At 31.3% G+C, this 23,036-nt stretch overlaps 2 protein-coding genes across 3 annotated transcripts; both read right to left on the bottom strand.

Moving 5' to 3' along the window:
* Positions 1 to 451: 451 nt before the first annotated feature.
* On the bottom strand, positions 452 to 2,750 carry LOC109598688 (uncharacterized). 2 transcript variants are annotated; one of them, XM_049964576.1, is made up of 5 exons: positions 2,090 to 2,750; positions 1,891 to 2,036; positions 1,671 to 1,838; positions 1,348 to 1,617; positions 452 to 1,291 (listed from the first exon to the last, which is right to left on the bottom strand). In XM_049964576.1, the coding sequence occupies exons 2-5, from the start codon at positions 1,964 to 1,966 to the stop codon at positions 624 to 626; spliced, it is 1,182 nt and encodes a 393-aa protein (XP_049820533.1). In that variant the 5' UTR covers positions 1,967 to 2,036; positions 2,090 to 2,750; the 3' UTR covers positions 452 to 623. The 2 variants fall into 2 exon arrangements, with proteins under 2 accessions (XP_049820533.1, XP_019870152.2); XM_020014593.2 differs by having other exon boundaries at positions 1,891 to 2,750.
* Positions 2,751 to 5,649: 2,899 nt separating this feature from the next.
* LOC109598687 (uncharacterized) lies at positions 5,650 to 19,796 on the bottom strand. The gene is made up of 2 exons (XM_020014592.2): positions 19,708 to 19,796; positions 5,650 to 7,352 (listed from the first exon to the last, which is right to left on the bottom strand). The coding sequence occupies exons 1-2, from the start codon at positions 19,778 to 19,780 to the stop codon at positions 6,589 to 6,591; spliced, it is 837 nt and encodes a 278-aa protein (XP_019870151.2). The 5' UTR covers positions 19,781 to 19,796; the 3' UTR covers positions 5,650 to 6,588.
* Between the last annotated feature and the right edge of the window lie 3,240 nt (positions 19,797 to 23,036).

Below are 23,036 nucleotides of genomic sequence, written 5' to 3'. Positions count from 1 at the left end.
GTTAGATCCCACAATGCCCAAACAAACAAGCGGAGAAAATCAGACCAAGTAAAATATGTAACAAATCGAGGCGGGGGTGGCGATAAAGCCGTCAGGGGTTGTCGATGGATCGACAGGTCCTCTAACGCGGGCATATGGTGTTGCAACATACATTAGCGAGTTGCATATCGGGGTGCCCAAGGGCATAAAACATGCACGTCGAGGGGGTGCCTCGACGACCGCCCCAACGATATCTCTAATGGTGCCGGTGCATATTCTAAATCTATTTTATAACATTCTCTTGTTTAGAGAGGCTCAATTCTGTCGCATCACCGACATTCCGCTGTGGATCGCATTTAAAATCTTTTATTCGTTAGTTTTTACGGGTTGAATGAGCTTGCGGTGACATTCCCCATTCAAAGTGGTCTTGATCTTGTTTAATTAATCGAAGGTTGATATAAAAACAATAATATAATTGAATACACCAAATTTATTTATTAAATCAACTATTATAAAATTATATAATAAACTATATACATCCATAAACTTTAACATTTAATAATAAATTATGAGAGAGAATTTATTTTCTATCACAAATAATAATACAAAAATAATGATAGTTAAAGATTATTAAAGTGTTACATTCATTTTTGAAGAATACCTGTTACATGCAATGGAGTAACACCAGAAACTTTTCGTTGAAAATCTTTGAATTCACAACAAATGACATATCCTCTCTTTATATTATCCCATTGTTTATCATTCCAACCGGTAACAGCACAAATATTATCACAAAGCAAGTCATTCTTCGCTACATGATTTATGAATGGATTATTTATAACAACAAAAACTATTGCCTTTTTAGATTCTTCATTATAAACAACTTTGTACATATACTCTGGAACGGGAATCTTATTTTTGTACAAAGTTATATTGGTTTGCTCCAGTCGCAACGCTCCATGGGTACCAGTAATGATACTAAATGTGGTACCTTGAGCAGCTGCGGCTTTTCTAACAGTATTCTCAACCCTCTTCCAGTTACCGTTATTAATGGAAGTCCACTGTGGGGCGACATTCAGATAAAAATACGTGGAAAATTGGCTACTTGACAGAAGAAAATCTGCATCTGGAGCCAGATGACCTCGCACCAAATATTCTTTGTCGGTTATGTATTTCGAAGCTATTTTTGCTGATTTTAGTAATTGGTTGAAACGGGATTTTTGGTAAGCTTTTTTGTAGACCACATCTGCAGGAACATCTTTCGTTAAACCGGCAGCGTTAAAGGAAGGCCGACGATTTGTTTTGGAAGCATCTAAAAACGTTTATAAGGATAAAACTGGTAAATGAACTAAGAAGTTTAATACTTACAGTTAATTTCGTTTCCAAAGAGGTAATGTTGGCTAAACTCCGTTAAACCTTCTTGTCCATTGTAGCATATATTTATCACTCCTAACCATTTCTTAAAAACGTAATAACCAATTGAAGACATGCGGCCACCTTTTCCACAGTTTTTTGAAGTTAGAGAAACTTCTGCTTTAGATGATTTCTTGCACAGTAAATCGTCTATAGAAACAGCTTTTGATCCTATTTCTAATGTCCCATCCCTTTGACAATTAGCTTTCGTCTCATTATGGGAAACTGAAAATATTCTGTATGACTATATTATGTCTTTTAACAACCAAAAATATTACAATTTGTAAAAGTATTCTTGGGCCCAGGACAAGCCATATAAACGTCTTCCCCTTCTTTGTAACGAATTTGCCCTCTTGAAGGTTGTGCTAATTCCAGTTCACCAGCTGAAGATGTTAGAAACACGGGTGCCCTCTCCTCCATTTTTAAATCAAAATATATCGGGCACCCTATAATAAAAATTATTACTTTATGAATATACAGAGATCATATTTGACTTACCATTATACTTAGTGTGCCTTGAATAAACAGACAGTGCAAACACACTCAGAATCAGACTTGTTGCCAGTCCTCTCATCTTCACACGATTAAAGATTCTGCACTAAACTAACGGCATTCATCAGTTGTTACGCATTAGCCAAATTCGTCTGGAAATGATGTTATTTTAATTATTTCTGCCGAAAAGCAATATCCTTCGTACCGGTAAATCATTATTAATTCATACTGGAGGTATAAACCTAAATGACTCATTTCGTAAAATGATATTTTAATGTTTGAATAAACAGTTATATTGGACACGATTATGGTGTTATGTAGGTGTATTTTATAGATTATTTATTGGTGCACCAGCAAAGTTAATTTTCTACTGACGATAAGAAACAACCGTCAAAAACATAAACTTCGATATGTGACGTCAACGTTCTGTTAAATATTTATAAATATATGCCATGTATGTGTGTTAACAATATTGTTGTTTTTTATTCAATTAGTGTTAAAAGCGATATTCGAAATATCGTATCAGTGCCTGGCATCATCAACCTTAGATTATTTTATCATCACTACGCCGACGTCAAGTTCATTTCGTGATTTTCTTTCTCATAGAGCAATTCTCTACATGAATTCACTCGTCTAGAGGGCCTTCCTTATTCCAGGCAGTCGTCCATCCTTATCTGTCCACCGGCGGACCATCGGACCGGCGGATCATCTTCTCACTCCACACCCACCCATACGTAGACACACACAGGAACGAGATGATTTTTGCAGGGGAATGGCTACGGAGATGATTTTTGTTGGGTCGAGTCTCGGGAGACTCACGGTCCGTCGGACCCCTTTCGGAAAACGAGCCGCACATTGGGATGAGAAATTTTATTTAAACATACAACAAAGGAAAAATTAAATAAATATGGCAACAATTAAAAGGCTTACAATTTTTGTTAATGCGAATAATTAGGTATAATCAGTTAAGAAGCTATTCTATTATCATTTCTAAACTAAATCTTGAGCACTACAATATACAGGAAGTCGTGATTCTCCTTAATCATGAAGACAGATGATGATTATGACTTAATGTTTTTCTGTAATACTGTGCTGAAACTTTTATTTTTTAATTGCGAAATTAATATCATTGTTTAATAAAAAATGTAAGACGTGTAGTGTCCCTATGTGCGATTCGCATACTCCATACAGTGCTGCTGGTCTTTGTATGTCCCCATTCCCCTTTAACTCACGGAATTCGCGAAGTGCGTGACTCGGACTTCTCTGTCGGCGACGCTCTCCGGTCTCCGGCGCTCTCTGAGAGGTGATCTAGTGCACTCTGCCTCTCATAACTTCATCCGACCCGATCATGGCCCACAAGGGACTCTATGACAAATGTATCCTTCCGCCAACTTCAAATTAGTTCCGACCGTATAGAGAGTGATACGCCGTACTAAACCATATTGCACACGTAATATAACAAATAAATGTCTTACGCCGCCCGATCTATTTGCTTTGGCTTTCGAAGCGTCCGTAGTCGGAATTCGGTACTCATTCGGTATTCGATCAGCGCAGATATAAATATTATCTTAATAAAACTCTTAACATTATGACTATAGTCTTGTAATGGCGATCTGACTTTCATTGACCCAAGAGGATTGGAGATCCTCTTTAAATTTTCATTGCCTTCGCAATCCGTCTTCCACATTATAATCATTTAGAAAAATGATTAAAATTATTAGCCGTTTTGAAATAATTTAAAACTTAGGCGCATAAAAATACGAAAACAAGTAAAATAATTTCGCTTTAGAAGTACGTACATCTCGGTTGATGTGAGATGTGAAATAAGACAGCAATAAATTTAGCGAAGCTCGTTTGTAACTTATAAAATTTTACACCCTTTCCAGATTTCAATTCCAGTTATTATGGAGTATGCCCGTTGAATTATTACATAATATTTTAGATGAAGCCCAAAATAGATAAAAAAAGGGCCCCCGAATACTTTCCGACCGTGGAAGGTGTAAAAGCTTACATTTTGTAGTCTCTTAAATGAGAAGCAGCAGCAGCAGCAGCAATAAACTTATAAATCGCGTTTTATGGCTTTACAGTCTTGTACGCGGAGGCTTGATTGAGCAGAGAGAGAGAGAGAGGAGGGCCGGAAAACCGTTGAGGTCCCCAGTTTAACCGACCTATTCAAATCACACCTTTCTAAATTCTCACTCGTTTCATCAAATATTTCATCATGATTTTACTATGTGTGCAAACAATAAAATCCTCTTGAAAAACTTTACCACTCATTTATTCACTTCATTCATATTTCCTTTTCACATTTATTTCACACAAAAGTTCGTAAGGTGATAACATTATATATTTACGATTAAATCATATAAATCATTTTTAGGAAATTTCACAATTAGAAGATTTTTCGCTGTTTATTGGCAGCGGATATACGAATGTAAAAAAGGATTTACAAAAGCATTTATCACTTCAATATTCACTCACTTTATCCATTACCGGAACAAAATCACGGACACGCGTGCAAAATTTCCAAATGAGATACATTTACGGGATGAAAAATGCGGTTAATATATTTTTCAATTTGGCAATTAGCGTTAACAAAGCATTTTGGTGAATTTAGAGCTTAAATGTAAATTGGCCGGAACCAATTGCAAGGCATTTTTTTCGTATGGCCAACAAACACGCATCCCCTAATAAAATAAAGTGGCGAGTTCGCCGTGTAATGCATCGCATCAGAGGGGAGCGACTCCTCTCCGGCTTTACGCTCATAATTATTAATGATTTTTTGAATACGTTTTGTTGCTGTCGCTTCTCTAATTGCTAATGCGAAATGGAATTTGTTTCCTACCTTTGTTTCGATCGAAAAATATGAATAACACAATAGGAATTATCGGAATAAATGCATTAGCTTTGAGTTTTTAATTGAAGAGTAAATATTTACAATCAAATTTGATACGTTCATAAACACATTTTTATATTATTTAATAAAAGTGTCCAAAAATATACCAATAATTTTTTAAATATCTACCCACAATTGTTGTTAAAAAGTTTGTCTCACGTGGACTGGTCAACCTGTAGGATTCATATGGAACAAATGTTCTCGCCATCTACTGAGAAAATTCAGACTAACAGTTCTACAGATTTCTTCGACTATGAGATTTCGTGCGAAATGGATAGGAATTTCCATTTTTAATTAATCGTGAAATGGATAACTGTAATATAGATTTTCACCGTCACTGTAGAATAACAGTGATATTTGATTAATTAAATTATATAACAACTTACCTAATTTGTTATGATGTATAATTTTGAAGTACAGCAAATATTTAAACTTATCCTGTGATATGCAACATGTTGTGGTTTAGTTTTGATAATGACTAAGAAAGAACGATAACTAACATTTCCGCTGGCTATAAAAGTAATTTATTTCTAATTTAACTTCCTTACCCACAGTGGAGTGAAGTCATAAGGGGAGTAGATAATTTTAAGAAATTTAGAATTTAATATTATATTTTTTAATATTAAATAAGTTTCCAAAGTTTTTATACTTATTTTTTATAGAAATTTAAATTGACGATTGCGCCCTCTGTTGATCAATAGTCACAAAATATTCCCTTCTAATAAAGCGCCATCTATTGATGTTTCAAAGGTAAATTTTCTATGCAAAGTTTCTTCTTATAACAAAGAAAAACTGAATTATACAAAAATATATCTTTATTGATTCCTATACTAGAATTTACAAATAATACTCAGTCATGTATTCTAAGTTTGATTTTTTTGATACTATTACTACAAAAGAATAAATTTGAATATGGCGTATTCACACCTGGTAACTTATGTTTAAACTTACTCCTTAAAACAATGCGAGGTAGTTTTTCTTAAAAATTTTAAAAAGAAATTGTATAATAACTTAAACATTCAGCTAGTTGCAATAGAATCGAAGAACACCTCATTAAAAAAGAAACAATCAATTTTAATGTAAATATTTAACCGATTTTATATCAATTAAATAATTAAGTAAATCCAGACAATAAGTCGTATAATTACATTATTATTATTTTTTGAAATTTTCATTTTAAATTGAATTATTTTTTCTAAAAATGAAAACATGAGAAATATACATAATTACAGTGGCCTAGATTGAAGATAAACTAAATAAACTCATTTACTGAATACACATTTCCAGTTTACCTCAAATATATGTTTTTTAAATAATATACTTTTTAATAACTATTGTGCCTCAGAGTGAAAAGAAGTACAATACGAGTGTGACGTTTAAATGGAATAATTTTTTTATTTAAGTTCAATAAACTACTCTTCGTGACTTTTTCCCACTGGGACACTGATTTACAAGCATAATCATACATATGATATACTGGCCGTAAGCAATACATTCATACAAGGCCTGTTGTCTGAGTTTACAATAATTTAATGTGATTGTACCGTAGTGCTACTTACATAGATGGTAATAATACTATCCACATTAATATTAAAGCTCTTGACGAGGCCCACAAATCACAAATGAAGTATGGTAATTAATTAATTAATGTTGGCGGTTTTTTGCCGTAAACCATAAACTGTTCTTTTGTAAGTTGTTTTCACTTACACATTTTGACTGTGAAAGAAATTGAAGAAATGATTGCTACGCTATTTACCCCATAGCAAACTTTAGGAATATTTCACACGAATTTTAACTAACAACAGATTCTAACTTAGAGCTAAAAGTGGTTCGTAGTCTCTATCTGGTGTCTTGGTTTTCTTCAACTTGTGTTTTTTCTCAGGTAGAAGCTGCTTGAGTTTTCTCTTAGACATTGAAAGTTTCTTCTCAGGTACTTCCTCATCTTCCATTGTATTATAGTCTTCCGAATTCGAATCTTCCCTGTCCAACAACTGTAAACTTTCAAAAATATTCTTTGGCTTATTATTCTTCACTTCTTCGTCATTTTTTGTGCCGTTCTTGTTGACATACACAACAACATACTGTGAGTACTGCCTGTCAGTTGGCGTGTTGATGTCGGCAAAGTCCTTGAAGTTGGCGAACTGCTCGTGCTGATAAGGTCTTGGATTTGGTGGCCCACCAATGTGATACGAAGGTCTACCGTGACCATTATGGAAGTAGGAGTTAAAGTCGCCCTCAAAATTGGAATAATCCCCACCCTCTTTGTTATTCGCATAAAAAGTTCCCCCCTTGATCACTCCGAAGTTGCCAGAACCCAACAGTCCATAGCTGTCTGAAGTTGAGGACGCCTGTCTGAAGGAATCATCTTTGAAACCGTTGTATCTTACTGGGGAGTCATATCCGATTTGTTGATGGTAAGGTGGTTGAGCTCTGTGACTGTAAGCGGCCGCGGCCTCTTGTTGATAATAAAAGGGTCTGGAGTGTCCCAAGGGCTGGCTTTGGAACGGGGTATACGTTTCATCAGGGTACTGTTCATCTACTGTTGTTGAGGATACTTTTTCTTCCAGGGGATCTGAAAGAATTCGTAGCTGGATTTCGTAAGAGTGTGCGTGACAGTATTGTGAGTAAACATTCTTAAACATCTAAACTAAATACGGATTCCAACTTTTAGAATGACTTTCAGGTATTAATTTGTGAAATGCTGAGATTAATTACAGACGAATTATCTATCGACTGATTTAATGATTGCAAAGATCCACCCATTATAGATATTTTTGAAAGCACCTTTAAGTCACTTATCGATTCTGTTTCTAATTAAATTAATTAAGTGAATAATGAACACGTAAGATAATGGTAATTAGATAACAATTTGCATTTGCAGTGGATAACAGTGGAAATTTTCATCTATGCTCATAGTGATTATATTTCTAAACGAGTCATTAATAATTTCTCATATTTATCTCAATTTTTGTGGACAAGGGTAAGACTGGATTGTTAAAATTTATGAGCAAATTAAACTTTCGAACATACTTTTTTGCCTCTTATCTTGTATATAATTATTAATAAACACGCGAATATTGTATTGCGTAATTGGGGAAGATATTTAAAATGCCACTTTCTTAGTCCATGTTCTTATTTAAAGCAACACAATAATTAATTGAGCGAATATACAAAAGATTTGTAATTTCACACAAATGAAAAATTACATTAAAAATTAATTATTACTAATAATACTAATAGAAGTTAAATAGCATCAAGTATTTAACAATTAATTCACCTATGCAAGGATAACAAAAGAACAAAAACGTAGATGTAATTAAAATAATTAAGCATCAGATGTGTGGAGAAAGTGGTACCCGAAATTGAGATGTTCGAATGTTTTTCGCGCAAACTCGCATCTTCTACTTTCCAACATCTCATGAATAAAACCAATCTGTATGCAGGAATTTCGTTAATCCAAATTTTATCATTGTTGTGGATATTGTGTGTTACGTAATATTTTTACGCGATATATAATCTGCCCTAAGTGACTTTCCATTAATAAATTTTAATGAAGAATAATAATAGCCCCATGTGATGAATGTTTTGAATTGTGTAATAAGGGAAATGAGCAACAAATAAGCGGGTTTAGCTAAACGACGAATTATCTTATTAATTCATCAAAAAGCTTGACTATAAATTTTAACCAACAAATTTGAGATTTCCTATATTGCCATTATTTAACAACTTTTAATAAGTGGTGAAAAACTAAATGAAACGAGAAATTGAAACATTAAATGTTATTATATTATTATTTAATATGTTAATTAAAGAGCTGGGACTGTTAAATAAATTACATCTTCCCACGTTAAGCACTATATAAGAACACAATACAGATTTTTCCAATATATTTTCAATAAATACTACCTACTATGTGTATGCAATACAATGCTCCATTATTTATTGCAACGATTTAAAAAAAATCATAACAGATTGCATAAATAAGTCATAAATAATGCGTGTACTCTCCCATCTGTCGTAGACAATGTTATGTTACGGAATGCCTGATCTCCTATTGTTTATATCTTCCACTTGCCAGGCCGGAATAAATAATATACATTCTAATAATTTATCTGTTGTATGTTTTGTATCAAGCATTAGTAATTATGTATGTATAAATAAATCAGATTAATTTCCTATAATTCTCAACGTGGTAGAAAGTATCAGTTCATAAAAACGTCAAAATTATTACATAATTGAAATTTCTTTATGCAGGTTCCTAATGTTATCACACGTTCAAATCTCCGATATATAAATTCAACAACTAAAGCAGCAGCAAGATAGTAACGCCGTGTATGAAGCAATAGTAAATTTCATAAAAATCAGGCTAATTTTGGTTTGTAAAATAACGAAACCGCAAGATAATGTAGGTATATTTTCATAATTTTCAATGATGCACGTCGATTGAAGCGAAAAAAGAAATCCGGCCAAAGATTGGTACGAAACCATGGAGTTATTAGTGCGATAAGAATTAATAATTGCCTTATCGAATTCACCAGTTTGCGGTGTTTGTGTGTTTCGAAGTAAACTGAATGGCAAAATAATTAACGAACATTTATAATAAAATTACAATAATTTTTGATGAATTACTGTTGCGTAAAAATTTGGCGTTGAATTTCACTTCTTTACGGACAATAGTCATTTCTTAATTCTGTTATTATTGTTTACACCGTATTCTAATAATAAATTGATCCTACACCCGATAATGTCCATTTTATTAGACTATGTTGTGTAATAAATGGAACAAATGGTATTTTTTATGAAAGTAAAATTACTCTAAAATCAATTTTATATGTGAGACAGTAATTTACAGAATCAAATTTAAAATACGTGGTAGAAAAATATTTTGCATTTATAGATGACTTCAGAATGGTATAGTTTCTTTTGCGGTCTAAATATACGGAGGTAGAAATTCGTAGATTTGTGGGTTGTATAAATTATTCTGTTATTCAATGAATTTACATTTTTAAAAATAAACTCTTTTGTGAACTAAAGTATTTTAATAATACAAATTCAAAAAAACTATATTATATAGTTTGAGATTAGTCCAGTAGTTCAGATGCCAAGGAACTTGAGGAACTTGATAGTCGGCTTTTGTTTGTTTGCAAAGTAATAATGCATTTCTTCAATATACATGTAGATATTGCAGTTTCTCTAAGAGAAATTGTATTGACTTTTAATTCACCAGTAACGCATTGCAGTTTTGATTACTTTAACATATGTTATAGAAGGCATGAATTATTTATTCCCACAATAAATCGATATGGCATTAGACATTTTGAGGTTGGACGAACAAATTTTTACAGCGAGCTCTGCAATTTGTAAAAGTGAAAATTCTCAGTACTTGTAACTAAATCAGTGGAGCATTGCAACTATATAATAATTGAAGTGACATCATATTTACAATATTGTATACTATTTTACATAATATTTATGCAACTGCGGTGAATTAGATCAAGTTTAGAATTATAACAACTTGAAAATGTTTCAGGAATACTTGATTTACAGACTGGGCGGTTGTACTTTTCGTGAATATGAAATAAAAATTAACATTTGGCATTCGGTAGAAGTGTGCAATTTTGCTGTGACCCACAACTGTTACACACTGTTACAAAATACCGAATTATCGAGACTTGATCCCGTCCAATGGTGGACAATTGTCACCGAGAGATAAATGTTGTATTAACTCGTATCTAGTAAACATTCGAATGATCTTTACTAATTCGTACTGCTGTTATGAAAGAGCTTTTTTCATTTTTTGTTGTACATTTCTAAAGAATGAGTCAATAATATTTATATTCATTTTGCAATTGCCCCTTTGTTGATTCGATTTAACAGCACTTAAACTCCAATATGAGCTACGATTCAACGCTGGGTTACAAAATGACGATTATTTTAACTACAAATTTCTTAACACATCAGATCCTCTTTTGCAGGTTTTCTCTCGATAACTGAATTTCAATTGTTAAAAGGTGATTATCATGAAAAGGTTCAAGTCGTAAACTTTTATGGCTGATTATCACATTATGCATTCATAAATTTCATATTTGTTTCACAAATGTTTTAAATTTCCAGGATAAGAAACACAGAAAGTTTAATTAGAAATTTTAATAATAATTATTTATAAATGTTACTAGGTTGTACAATGTTGAGTCGCAAACACATATTTGATTATTAATTGGCTTTTGCAGAGGCATCATTGTGAAGTGGCGTTAGAAATATCACCTTTTAATTGTAATATTTAGTTTCCAAATGTATGTAAAAATATGTGCTTGTTTGTTGGTGAATCATTTTTTAACAAATACGAAAATAAAAATAAAATTCCGCAATAAAAGTAAGCAAACATAACAAACATATTACATTTTTAACAACACTTAAAAATATATAATAACACATCCTGCAGGCATAATTGTCTGCATTTATTAAGAGAATTTATAAAAAAAAACTATGAACTCGCATTCAGTGGATTTTCCATTCATACTTGAACCTACGCCACTGGCGGATCTAAATTTAGAAAATACCTAAGTCGATAAGCCCATTCATATATTTTTATTATAATTCAAATACTCGATTTGCAATTATGCAAACATAAATGAGTTCCAAGGGAATTCACTTCCAATTAGATAAATAAAAAGCTGAGTGTATTAATTGTAAGGATATTTGATTTCATACCTTTTGTTTCATAAAGGAAGTTACGCTAAATGTAGGCCTTCCGGGACCTTGAGATGACCCATTCTGCAACTTATAACGTTTATATTGTAAATGTACTTTAATAAGCAATAATAATTACCTTTAAATTAATACGTAAAATAAGATAAAATCAATTTGACATAGTCTTATTATTGTCATAAGTTAAGAATAGATAATTTATTATAATTCTAGAAAGAATTTGTTTTGTCACTCAATAATTATTGTAAAAATCGAAACATCAGAGAAAATTTCTCGCACTTTTAAATTAAAATTAAACTTTAAAGTTAAAGGAAAGTTTAAATTCTCTAAAACGTAGATGAATTATATAAACAATACTATTTAATACTGATTTAATCATTATAGTGTTAGAAATAAAGTTTATAATAATGATTAAAGTTCATTATATGAAAAACAATTATTTTTATATGTGTGTTTCTGTTTTATTTTGTTGTTTTTATCAGCACAGCAATCGCAAAAGTTCTGTATTTTATCACTTCAAGAGTTAAATCATAAAAAGAAATCGATTTTTGAACAAAAAAATTGAATGAGAAATTCTGCAAGTTTCAGATCTTTATCTGTTACCGTTATTTTATAAATCAAAAAATACTGAAAATTAGTAAAAATTGTTATTCTCAACACCTTGTGAATCGATTGATCTAAATACCAGATATGTTTTGGCGCATGATGATAGCTTTTAGGAAAAAAAATAAGATCTATTTTTAGAAAAAAGAACTTTAAAAAACGATGGTATTTTCTTAATTTTGATTTTTAACCATGTTAAGATAACGATAAAAATATTAAGCTATTTTTTTTTTTTTTTTTTTGATTTCCTCATTCAATTTTCGATAAAATTATGTTTCAAATTTTTATCGTAATCGTAACATGGTAAAAATTCAAAATTAAAACTATAACCTCGTTTTTTTAAGATTCTTAAGAACAGATACAGCTTTTATTTTTTTCCCAGAAGCTACTGTCTTACCCCAAAACATATCCGGTATTTAGATCAATCAATTCACGAAGATAAAGATCTGAAAGTTGCAGCTTCTAAGTATCTTATGAGTACCAATATTTTCTGAAATTATGAGCCCGATACCTTTCTGGGGTCGATTCGGTATTCTTATGGTCTCATCTCCTCCATGGCGCACATTATAGAAGCATTATTAAACAATGAATTTTTGAAATGTTTTTCCAATTTCAGGAGTTGGCTACACAGGCGTTTAAAGTAAAGATAAATCAGAGTTTAAATCATTTTTATTTTAATATTCAATTAACACTAAATTTATGACTACCTGCAACTGGTTAGTTTCTATAATTGGCTGTAACGAAAAAAAGTTATTTCCGTGTTATTTTAAAAGGAAAAATTTCAACGAAATCTAATAAAATTAAAAATGCTTCAGTTGTCTTCTCACCAAAATAAATAAATAATTGCTTGTGTTCACTAACACTATATGGTGAATGGAATCCAATCTTGGCGGAGGAGGTGCCAAATAAACAAATTAATCGCGTCGTTCTGACTCATCTGTTTCAAACGGCGTACAACTTTTACTTTCTACGGGTCACTCTCACTCGTGATTGTGTCGTACACGTACGCGAGACGCGGTGAAATTTTTAAAAACCGAGACGACCGTGTTACATGCTGGGAGACAAATTTAAATCTAATCTATTATCGTGTTGTACTGACGATAATCGCAAATTATGTAATTGAACTTTGTGTTCCTTGTTCGATGGAAAACTCTCCAGTCGCAAATGGAAAAAAAATTATACAAGAAGTACTCTCAGTATTTCTATTATACAAATATTGATTGTGTGATTATCTATATTTTTTTAAATTATCAACTATATGTAAATGGCTTAATCATGGTTAATAAAATGTTTCCTACACAATAACCGTTTACAAGGTTAACAATCTGAAACAGAAGTAATTTACATAGTTTGTCCATTGTGTGAATTTATAGTCCGTAATACTACAAGAGTTATCTATCTTAAATATTTAAGAAATGCTAATTAACTATTTTTTATTAATTATCAATTGTTTACTATTGTGTTACAATCATAAAACTGCATAGTTTCTTCCACCTTTTTCAATATGTAGTAGAAAACGTAAAATCGATTGTAATAAATATGAAAAAATGCGGAATTAAGCATTCATCAATTAAAATCCGATTAATCCGATTATACCATAGGAAATGCTTCATAGTATCCAGGACATAAATCACTGGCTCCACACAACATTCATTGTGAAACACTTAAACGCTGAATAAATTTAGTCATTAGTCTTTGATTTTTCTTCCTTTTTTTTTCCTTTTTACACGATACGAACTGTGTGATACTGGTGAATTATTACAAAGAAACACGAGAGCACAATGAAAGCATCAATTACCAAGGTAAATAAATTATGGATCAGCGGAAGTAATAGGATTACTCGGCCAGTTCAAACGCACTACTAAACTAGTAATTTACAATTAAGTATCTCTTCACGTTTGCATAATTTTAACATCCACTTACACGATGTAAATCGGAATCGTTCAATTATGATTATGCAATCCCCTTGAAAAATAAGAATTACGTCTTACATAGGAAAATCAGAAAGTCAATTTAAGAAATAAAACTGTCATAAGTAGAAATGTATTGCTTAAATAATGCTAAATATTTGTATGTAAGTGTAAATGCGGAAGAGATTTTTAAAATATCTCTAGAGCCATTAGTAAAGATGGGAAAACATCCAAGAGAATCATTAAGCAATTCAACCTGATTAGTAAAGTAATAACACAGTTAGAATGTTTAAGGAACTAAAAACAAGGCGATACTTAAACATTGCGGATTTAAACATAATAGATTGAAGAATGGAAAGCCAGTTAAAGCACATTTATTTGATGTATTCCGCCTGGCCATCTGGACAATTTGTTTGTTATAAATCTCACGGTATTATAGTGAAATTCACCACTAAATTATTTCCTCGTCGCAACAACGAAATCGAAGGTAACCTTTAATGAATTGATTGATAAATAGTCGTTTCACGTCACAAAAAGAACGGTTTCTATTGTATTTATTGTGGACGTGGTACAAATAATAAATAAATGGTCAATTGCTCGTATAAGGTTTTTTAATTAGCTGTAATATTTTTCAAAGATGGATGAATAGTAAAACATTAATAGTATAATTAGTAGCGATTAATTAAAAGTTTGACCCCTGCAATGATATCATTATTTCAATAAATTATTAATATTACTTTATTACCAGCAGTTGCGGCCGTTACTTTTCCCATTTCCTTATCGGTGCGAAATAATTTGCTTTTATAGTGAACGGTTCCATTATATTCGTTCGTGCAGATGATCTAGCTTTCAGTTTTTTCTCTATTACTTCATTTCACGAGTCCAATAAGGACATTGGAATCAATCAGACATCCATTTCGAAATTGGAAATTACCAGTGGATTCCTTTTACCGATGTAATTTAAGTATTGGCCAAAATGCAGTAACACATCTGCTTAATTGTGGCATTTTTTCGATAGTACAGTCCAGTTTTAAATGTGTACTGACTACATTAACATCCATTAAACGAACACGAACGACGAACAGCGTGGCTTTAAGTTTAATATTGCGTGTTCGTTAAGAAATTATTCGCTAAAAGTGTACGTTCATTATTCTAACATGATGATCGTAGAGCATAACAACAATATGTACTGTGCTCTGCAAGTGTCGCAATAAAACACGGCATTCATTCCACCGGCTTGACATTCACCTATTTTAAGTAAAAAACAAGTGGATAAATTGCAAACACAGTGACGTCCATTAAGGACAATGGGCAATTTGTTTATATTGTACAAATATAATAAATACAGTTTGATGCAATGCGCTTTATGTTCATAGAAATTCAGTTGTAACCAACCTTGAGTGGATTGCACAGAAACTTCGAGTATTGAAATTCTTGTTTTGCTCAAATTTTATCTGACTTATAATCAAAAACGGTGTTACAATATTTTAAAAACAGAGCCCAATATTTTGCCTAGCGCAACTAAAAAACTAATTAAATTATGCTGAAAGTTTTAATTAATTTTTCTGTAACAATATACTGAATATATTAACAATATGTTACGTAACCCCTGTTTGTTGCATTAAATTTTCTGCATTAATAAACTTATTCAATTTATTTGTATACTTAGTTAATCAGTGCGATAAATATAATCAGTTATATACCACTTTCTTTGTTCCAATTGCAGGAGAATGTATTTTTAATAAGAAAAATTAAAAACAATAATTAATCTACGAAAAAATCTTTAATTACATATTTAGAAGTGGGGCCGATTATAATTTCAATGCAGTGAAACTAGAAATAGATTATAAACAGCATCGACTCTGCAAGAATTCCTCAATGCTATCAAGATTGTGGGTGCGCGCAATCTACATAAAACACAATTACTAAATAAGTCCAGATGAAGAGTACTTAAGCGACTGAGGAAAAAAATCTGATATATCAGGTACATCAAGGTAACTTTTATTTGTACCGAAGAAAGAAACAGTTGCAAAAGTTGTCCTTCACATAATGGAAATCTATATTTTAGTGACAGAGTGAGTGAATACATTAATCAATTCCGATTAATAAGATTCGATCTGTTGGATAAAAGAAAAAAAGTATAGGAAGTGATATAAAATTGGATTAATTACTTTTAACGGCGATTTGTGGTGATTAGTTTAATTAATTGTTTTATATCTTGTGGAAATAATTAGTTTTGTCTACCACTAAGGTGTAGTTTTAGTCACTGACATTTCACTATTGGCGATGAATGGTTGTAAAAAATTTCGATAAGGAAGTAAAAATTATGAAAAGGTTAAAAAGGACTTTCTCCCTATTTTCTATTATCAAAAGATAATTGATTATATTATCTTTTTAAAAGTCCTGTTGTTAAACAACAATTATTGGCGATGAATGGTTGTTTAAGTTCTATAAGATTCGACAAGGAACTGAAAAATTATGAAAAGGTTAAAAAGGACTTTCTCCCTATGTTCTATTATCATAAGATTATATTATGTTTTTAAAGGTGCTGTTGTTAAACAATACGTTTAATAACTTAAATGTTGATCAAATATTTTATATCAATGAATGAGTGCTATCAATTTATACCTTATCAAGTATATCGGCAGCAATCTCTTCTATAAAGTCTTGTTATACTTGAATTTTTATGACCTTGATTCAAATAATCCAATTTAAAGTGGTTTTCATAAAAACACTTAATCAGAATTCTATTTTAATATTTCCACTCAAATGTTTACAAATAACGTTTTAATCTTTACAACAACCTTCACAAAAAATCTTGATAATTTTATATTTTAAAAGTTCCGTTGTGTAATTTGTTCTTTAATACTTGCAGCTGACTTGCAAAGGTCATGAGACCATAAGAATACCGAATCGACCCCAGAAAGATATCGGGCTCAGGAAATGTTGGTACTCATAAGATACTTCGATGCTGCAAGTTTCAGATCTTTATCTGTTACCGTTTCTGAAAAAATCAAAAAATACTGAAAATCAGTAAAAATTGTTATTCTCAACACCTTGTGAATCGATTGATCTAAATACCAGATATGTTTTGGTGCATGATGGTAGCTTTTAGGAAAAAAAAAATAAGATCTATTTTTGGAAATAAGAACTTTAAAAAACGATGGTATTTTCTTAATTTTGATTTTTAACCATGTTAACACACTATAAGCGGGTCGGCTAAAAATACCTGTCTGGGAAACTGTTGATTGTTAGCTGGCCGGTTAATTTTTACCTTTTTGAATGTACTTACTTTAAAAGCGGGGTGAGATAATTTTACTCTATTGGTTTACATACGGAACTGAAAGAATTATCTCTTATTTTTTGTTGTCATTCAACAACTTAGTTTGGACTATTTTGCTGCTCGCCTATAGTGTGTTAAGATAACGATAAAAATATTAAGCTATTTTTTTTTGAATTCCTCATTCAATTTTCGATGAATTTATGTTTCATATTTTTATCGTTATCGTAACATGGTTAAAAATGAAAATTAATAGAATAACCTCGTTTTTTAAGGTTCTTATGATCAGATTTTTTTTTCTTAGAAGCTACCATCATTCACTATAACATATCCGCTATTTAAATCAATCGATTCACAAGGTGATGAGAATAACAATGTTTATTGATTTTTAATATTTTTTGAATTATTCAGAAACGGTAACAGATACAGATCTGAAAATTGCAGCATCGAAGTATCTTATGAGTGCCAACAGGTGGCTAGAAAGGAAAATCCAGAAAGATAATTTCATAGTAAGGATGGAGTAAAAACAATAGCATAATTGAAATGCACAATTTATCGGTTGTAAATAGAGCGGAAACAACAATTATTACGAATTTTTACATTTTGCACGCTTGGTTTTTTATTTTAATACGGAAGGTCGCTTAAAACAAAAAAGCGTTAATATCAATTCATATTTATTTGTTTATTTGTTTCAGCTGCACTGCACAATCAAGACGCATTTAATTGATGCTGTAGTGCACCATTATTATAAATAATTAACTAGATTATAACAGCATTAAATAATTAAGTAAGTAATAATTACGGCCACTTTTAAGGTGTTTACACGGTTTTAAAACAACATAGGAGATTTTCACGAGTTACAATAGAACTAATAGCAAGGTTAATGAAAGTTGCAGACAACGAGAAAGTTCGTGCGACTTGTTTAAGAAAAATGAGTTAGAAACACTTATAGGATATGATAAAGCCATGTTTTCTGAACTATTATGGGCCATGATTAATTTATTTCTGGCATTGTTTTAGTTTCTTGTTCAGAGACAGGCAATGAAAACTAGGTAAGTAGGTAGGTCTTCACTGCAAAAGAAGTTCAACATCATTGAACAAATACTGTATTTAAATTTTATTAGCAACCTTGCAACAAGCCTATCTTCGTTCGTGGAGATTGTATTTTATATTTGGGCTTAGCGACAGGAAGACGGAAATAACAATACGCAATTTGCGTGGGAGAAACAAGTAAACTACGTACCTCATTCTATTTCGTTGCGCTAATTATGTTAGTACAGCAAATGGTTTATAAAGTCACAAGGATTTCTGCTTGGGTTATATGTACTTGTGGGCGCAATATTCCATTGCCTACTGCATCTGCCGTCCCACATTTCCAAGGAGAGAAAAAATACTGTACATTTTTTATCCATGTTAGTTCTTTTCTTCCATCATATAATAATGGTGTTATTAACATTATTATGGAAAATGAAGGTCACACATTTTTCTCTAATATTAAAAACTATTTCAAACTATTCAAATATAAATAATTCATGAGTGCAAAAAATAAATAAGCCAGAAAAGTGTGTTTGTTGTGCTATTAAACGTGATTATTAATTAAAGGCTGTAATATTAATATGCAGATTGGATTTAGTTTAAAATATTATATTTCAAAAATTGTTTGCCACTAGTCTTGGATTTTTTAATGATTTACATACTTTAATTATTTATATATTTTATTATTTTATATTATAATTATTAAACTGGTAACTGAAAATAAGGAGAAGAGTGGAAATTAAATTTTTGTCTGTTATTAATAATTATCTTAAACAAAAACAAATTTAAACAAAATCTCAAAAATGTCACATTTTCTCATTTAAAGAGTCGCATATCGTATTTGAAATTTTATAATTTAAACCAGCGGTCGGTAAACAGCAGACCGAGGGCCACATGAGGCCCGCCTCCCTTGTCTTTGCTTTGAAAGTATTGGGATTATCAAAATTATGGACAAATGCTTTTACCTCCTTCACTTTGCCACTAAGTGGCCCTTGCCTGCTAAATGGTTGCCGACCCCGTTTTAAAAAAATTGAAAAAATTAAGAACAATACAGATTCGTGTGAACTGCAGTAAATAATGGGAACTATTTAAATTTCTCTTATTGTGTGTCCACTATCTCAAAAAGTATATTTACCATTCCAAATAAGTTGAACTTTTGCAGTCAATTTAGTGCAGATCCGAACAACAAGATTTTCAAATTGATAAAATTAAAATAAGCAGTTAAATCTCACGTTTACTCCCTTGACCTTTTCGCGCCGCTCTTTTGGGTGGAGTAATAACAGTTGATTTACAAAATCAATTCGACATAATCCCGTGTTCTTGTGCGGAGCACGATTCCTTAACCGACATAAATTTCTGAAGGCCAGTCTCAAGTTCCGATGAGTTCTTACCGTTTGCTTGTCCGTGCACGTTACTTCCGAAAAGCTGCAGGATACTAATCCCAATCACTAACAAATACTTCATATTGGTCCGCACTGCCTTCGTCGTTCACCGGCCACCGACACAAAATATACAATGCTCAGTCGACAACAGCTCGCCGCAAGAACTTTCTATCGGCTATATAGATATTTGCAATCAAGTGCGCCCCACCAGGGGTTTCCTTACACCCGAGTTCGTTTACCTTTCTTTAGCTGTGGCACTTTTTTTAAATAAGTTAATTAGTCTTTGTCGAGTTTGTTTTCGTTAATTGTGGTCTGCATATCCCGGAATTGGTATTTTTTGGGGAGGAAAACCTCACCGGGACATTGTGTGAAAAGTGAGAAGGAGAAACTGAATACTGCAAGGATAAAGGATGTACTAATGATTTTATCTTAATAATTTTTTATGAATCCTTCACATTAATAACTCAATTCGCTTTGTATATAAAAAAATTGTGACAATGAAAAATAATTAAAATTAATTGCTAATTAAAATGTCAATTTAATTTTCTTTGTTATTAAAGACAATAAGCTCTTTCCATATTACTATTCGTTATTGCTAAGGTTTAATATTTTATGAAGTTGCTTAAGAAAATTTAAAATTTAAAAAATACGGTATTCTATATATATATATATATATATATATATATATATATATATATATATATATCGTATATGTCGAGAAAGTGTGAGGATTTTGAGATTCCATATTGTTCCTTTTAATGTTTATTTACACTTTACTCAAAACGATACACTATTTCATTCTGTATTACTAATTAACAATAATGATATCAATAAAACGAATATGTGTTCGTGGATCGCGACGATCAATTTCTAACTAACTCATTATTTCTATATGCAAATCTAATATAATTTATACCAATTATGAGCAAAGAAAAGCAACTTTTAACTAAATGTCACTAATCTACAAAATCCCCAGTAGTTTTTATAATAGTTTCATAGTGCACACCAAAATACACTAAATTAATGTAGGACCTGGTGGAAAGAAATTATTTTCCAAATGAGAGTCACGGTATCATTCTTTCAATACGATGAGGGAAAAACTAATATCGCTCGATTGTAACGCGTGTTTTACAACAATTTTCAAGTTTTGCTGATGTGGAGGAAAAAATAAAACAGGACGACCAAGAAAAACCAATAGATTTCAGCGTAAACAAATTTTATTCTAATCCAAAAAAGACTCTTTCTTAGTTCCAGAGAAATAAAAGGTCTGAGACACAATTTGGAATTTCTATTGCTTCAAGAACTGTAAGAAATAGATTACTACAAGAGAGTCTTCATGCGAGAAGGCCAGCCACTACTATCACTACTATCAGAGAAGAACAGGCGAACCAGAGTTGACTTTACCAGGTCCTTTTACACTGGACTGATTGGAAACGAGCGATCTGGAGTGATGAAATCAAGTTTAATCTGGTTAGTAATAATGGGATTTCAGATGTTTACCATATTCACTGTTAAACACGGCGACAGGTCGGTTATGGTATGGACATGCTTTTCGAGATTTGGAATTGGTCCACTCTTTTGAATAAAGGATGTGATGGATCGTTTTATGTATAATGAAATATTGGGGAACAACATGGTACCATATTTAGATAAAAATATACCACTGAAACATTATTTTCTACATCATATTGACCTTCAAAATATTTGAAGCAGTGGTTTTTAAGGGAAAAAATTAATGTTATGAACTTACCATGTCAATTTCCCGATCTAAACTTCATTGAAAACTTATGGGAAATAGTGAACAACAAAGTAAGAGCAAAAAGTATAGTAATCAGCAAGATTTATTCACGGTTCTGCAGGAGGCCAGGCAAAATATGGTTCCAAATATTATTAACCATCTGTTCTTTTCCATAAAAAATGTGTTTGGAAATTATTTATAATAATGGAAATTTTACAATATATTAGTGTAAAATTTTAAATAGCATTGCTCTACTTTCTACCAATACTGTATATTCGAGCGGCGGCTCTATTGTTTTTAAAGTGGTCGCTTTAAATTTTTTTTTTTACTTATTGTTTATTTTATTATTTATACTTTGTTTATTACTTATTCTGAGATACACATGGTATATTCATCCTTATTTTGTAGAGTATCTGCTTTACTAAGTGCTACTGACTATTCTACAAATATTATATTTTGTAGTTAATCAATATGAGAACAATTGGGCCAGTTAAATATTTCATCGAGTTTTACATTCCTGAAAACAATTAATCGTTCGCCCAAAAACCCCCCAAAATTTACTATTACTTTTAATGAGAACTGTTAAAGAATATTAATTTTACTAATGTTGCTTTATACCCTATTCTAAAAACTAAAAACTATCCTATTTTTTTAAAATTAAGTTAGTTAGCAATGTTAATTTTGAAAGAACTTTTTATAAACAAAAAGAGTAATGTTTAATTCAACATTAATACTTTGTATAATACACTTTATTCCTGTAAATAGTTCATTTAATTTTTTATAATTTTTATGTCGAATTTGATTGTCAACGTAATCCCACATGATTTCTGCCAGATAGCATTCTGAAGATTGCGTCTGCCAATCCATAGCAATCTAGTATTTGTTTTTGGAGTTATTGTTGGAACATATTAGCAAATTGTTTTTGTATCCTTTTATACTCTTATTATCATAATTAATTGATTTATTAATTGATATCACCCTGTTTCACACTGGAGATATCAAACGTTTTGTGTAGTTATATTCCTTTAATCCTACAGTCCATATAAAGACATTTTGAAATAAATTAAATGGAGATTCATTGCTAGAAAATAGTGAACGTGATCCTGAGCAAATCGGGTCTTCATATTCTTAGTAGAAAGCAAGGTCTTCTTTACAGATCTCTAGCCAAACAAACCCCCATTCACCAGCCTTCTCACACTAAGTCTTTTTTCCTCCAGACTGTTTTTAATTTTAGTTAAAATAAAAATTGATTGTTTTGTGACTTTTGAATTATATGTTTATACACTCCTTAAAGATTTCCGAACTCGGAGAATATTTTTAGTATCTACCACTTTCCTCGTTTCTCTAATTTTTTATTAATACAGGAAACGATTGGCTTGCTTAGTTGTAAACTCTTAGCAATTTTACTTGTTTTTCTCAGTTTTGATAATGCTGAATTATAACATTTTTAAAGCGCATAATAATTAAAATAAACAAAATACCTAATAAGTAAATAATCAACGACATGGATATTTGAAATATTATACATAAAGTAAAAAGATCATTAAGGAATAGATTCAAATTGACCACCTGCACAGTGAACACAACAATAACAGAAAAA

This window comes from Aethina tumida, chromosome 3, assembly GCF_024364675.1.
Source record: "Aethina tumida isolate Nest 87 chromosome 3, icAetTumi1.1, whole genome shotgun sequence".
NCBI classification, from domain to species: Eukaryota; Metazoa; Arthropoda; class Insecta; order Coleoptera; family Nitidulidae; genus Aethina; species Aethina tumida.
The sequence above is the reverse complement of the archived record's forward strand: the minus strand, read 5'-3'. Positions and strand labels throughout refer to the sequence as shown.

What these genes read in the sequence shown, in the direction of transcription:
- LOC109598687 (XM_020014592.2), bottom strand. Translation starts at nt 19,780, where the DNA reads ATGAAGTATTTGTTAGTGATTGGGATTAGTATCCTGCAGCTTTTCGGA. An exon ending in CGTGCACGGACAAGCAAACG is followed by an intron (nt 7,353 to 19,707) that starts GTAAGAACTCAT and finishes GAATTCTTTCAG; the next exon opens with ATCCCCTGGAAGAAAAAGTA.
- LOC109598688 (XM_020014593.2), bottom strand. Translation starts at nt 1,966, where the DNA reads ATGAGAGGACTGGCAACAAGTCTGATTCTGAGTGTGTTTGCACTGTCT. An exon ending in AAGGCACACTAAGTATAATG is followed by an intron (nt 1,839 to 1,890) that starts GTAAGTCAAATA and finishes TTTTTATTATAG; the next exon opens with GGTGCCCGATATATTTTGAT. An exon ending in CTTTGGAAACGAAATTAACT is followed by an intron (nt 1,292 to 1,347) that starts GTAAGTATTAAA and finishes AAACGTTTTTAG; the next exon opens with ATGCTTCCAAAACAAATCGT.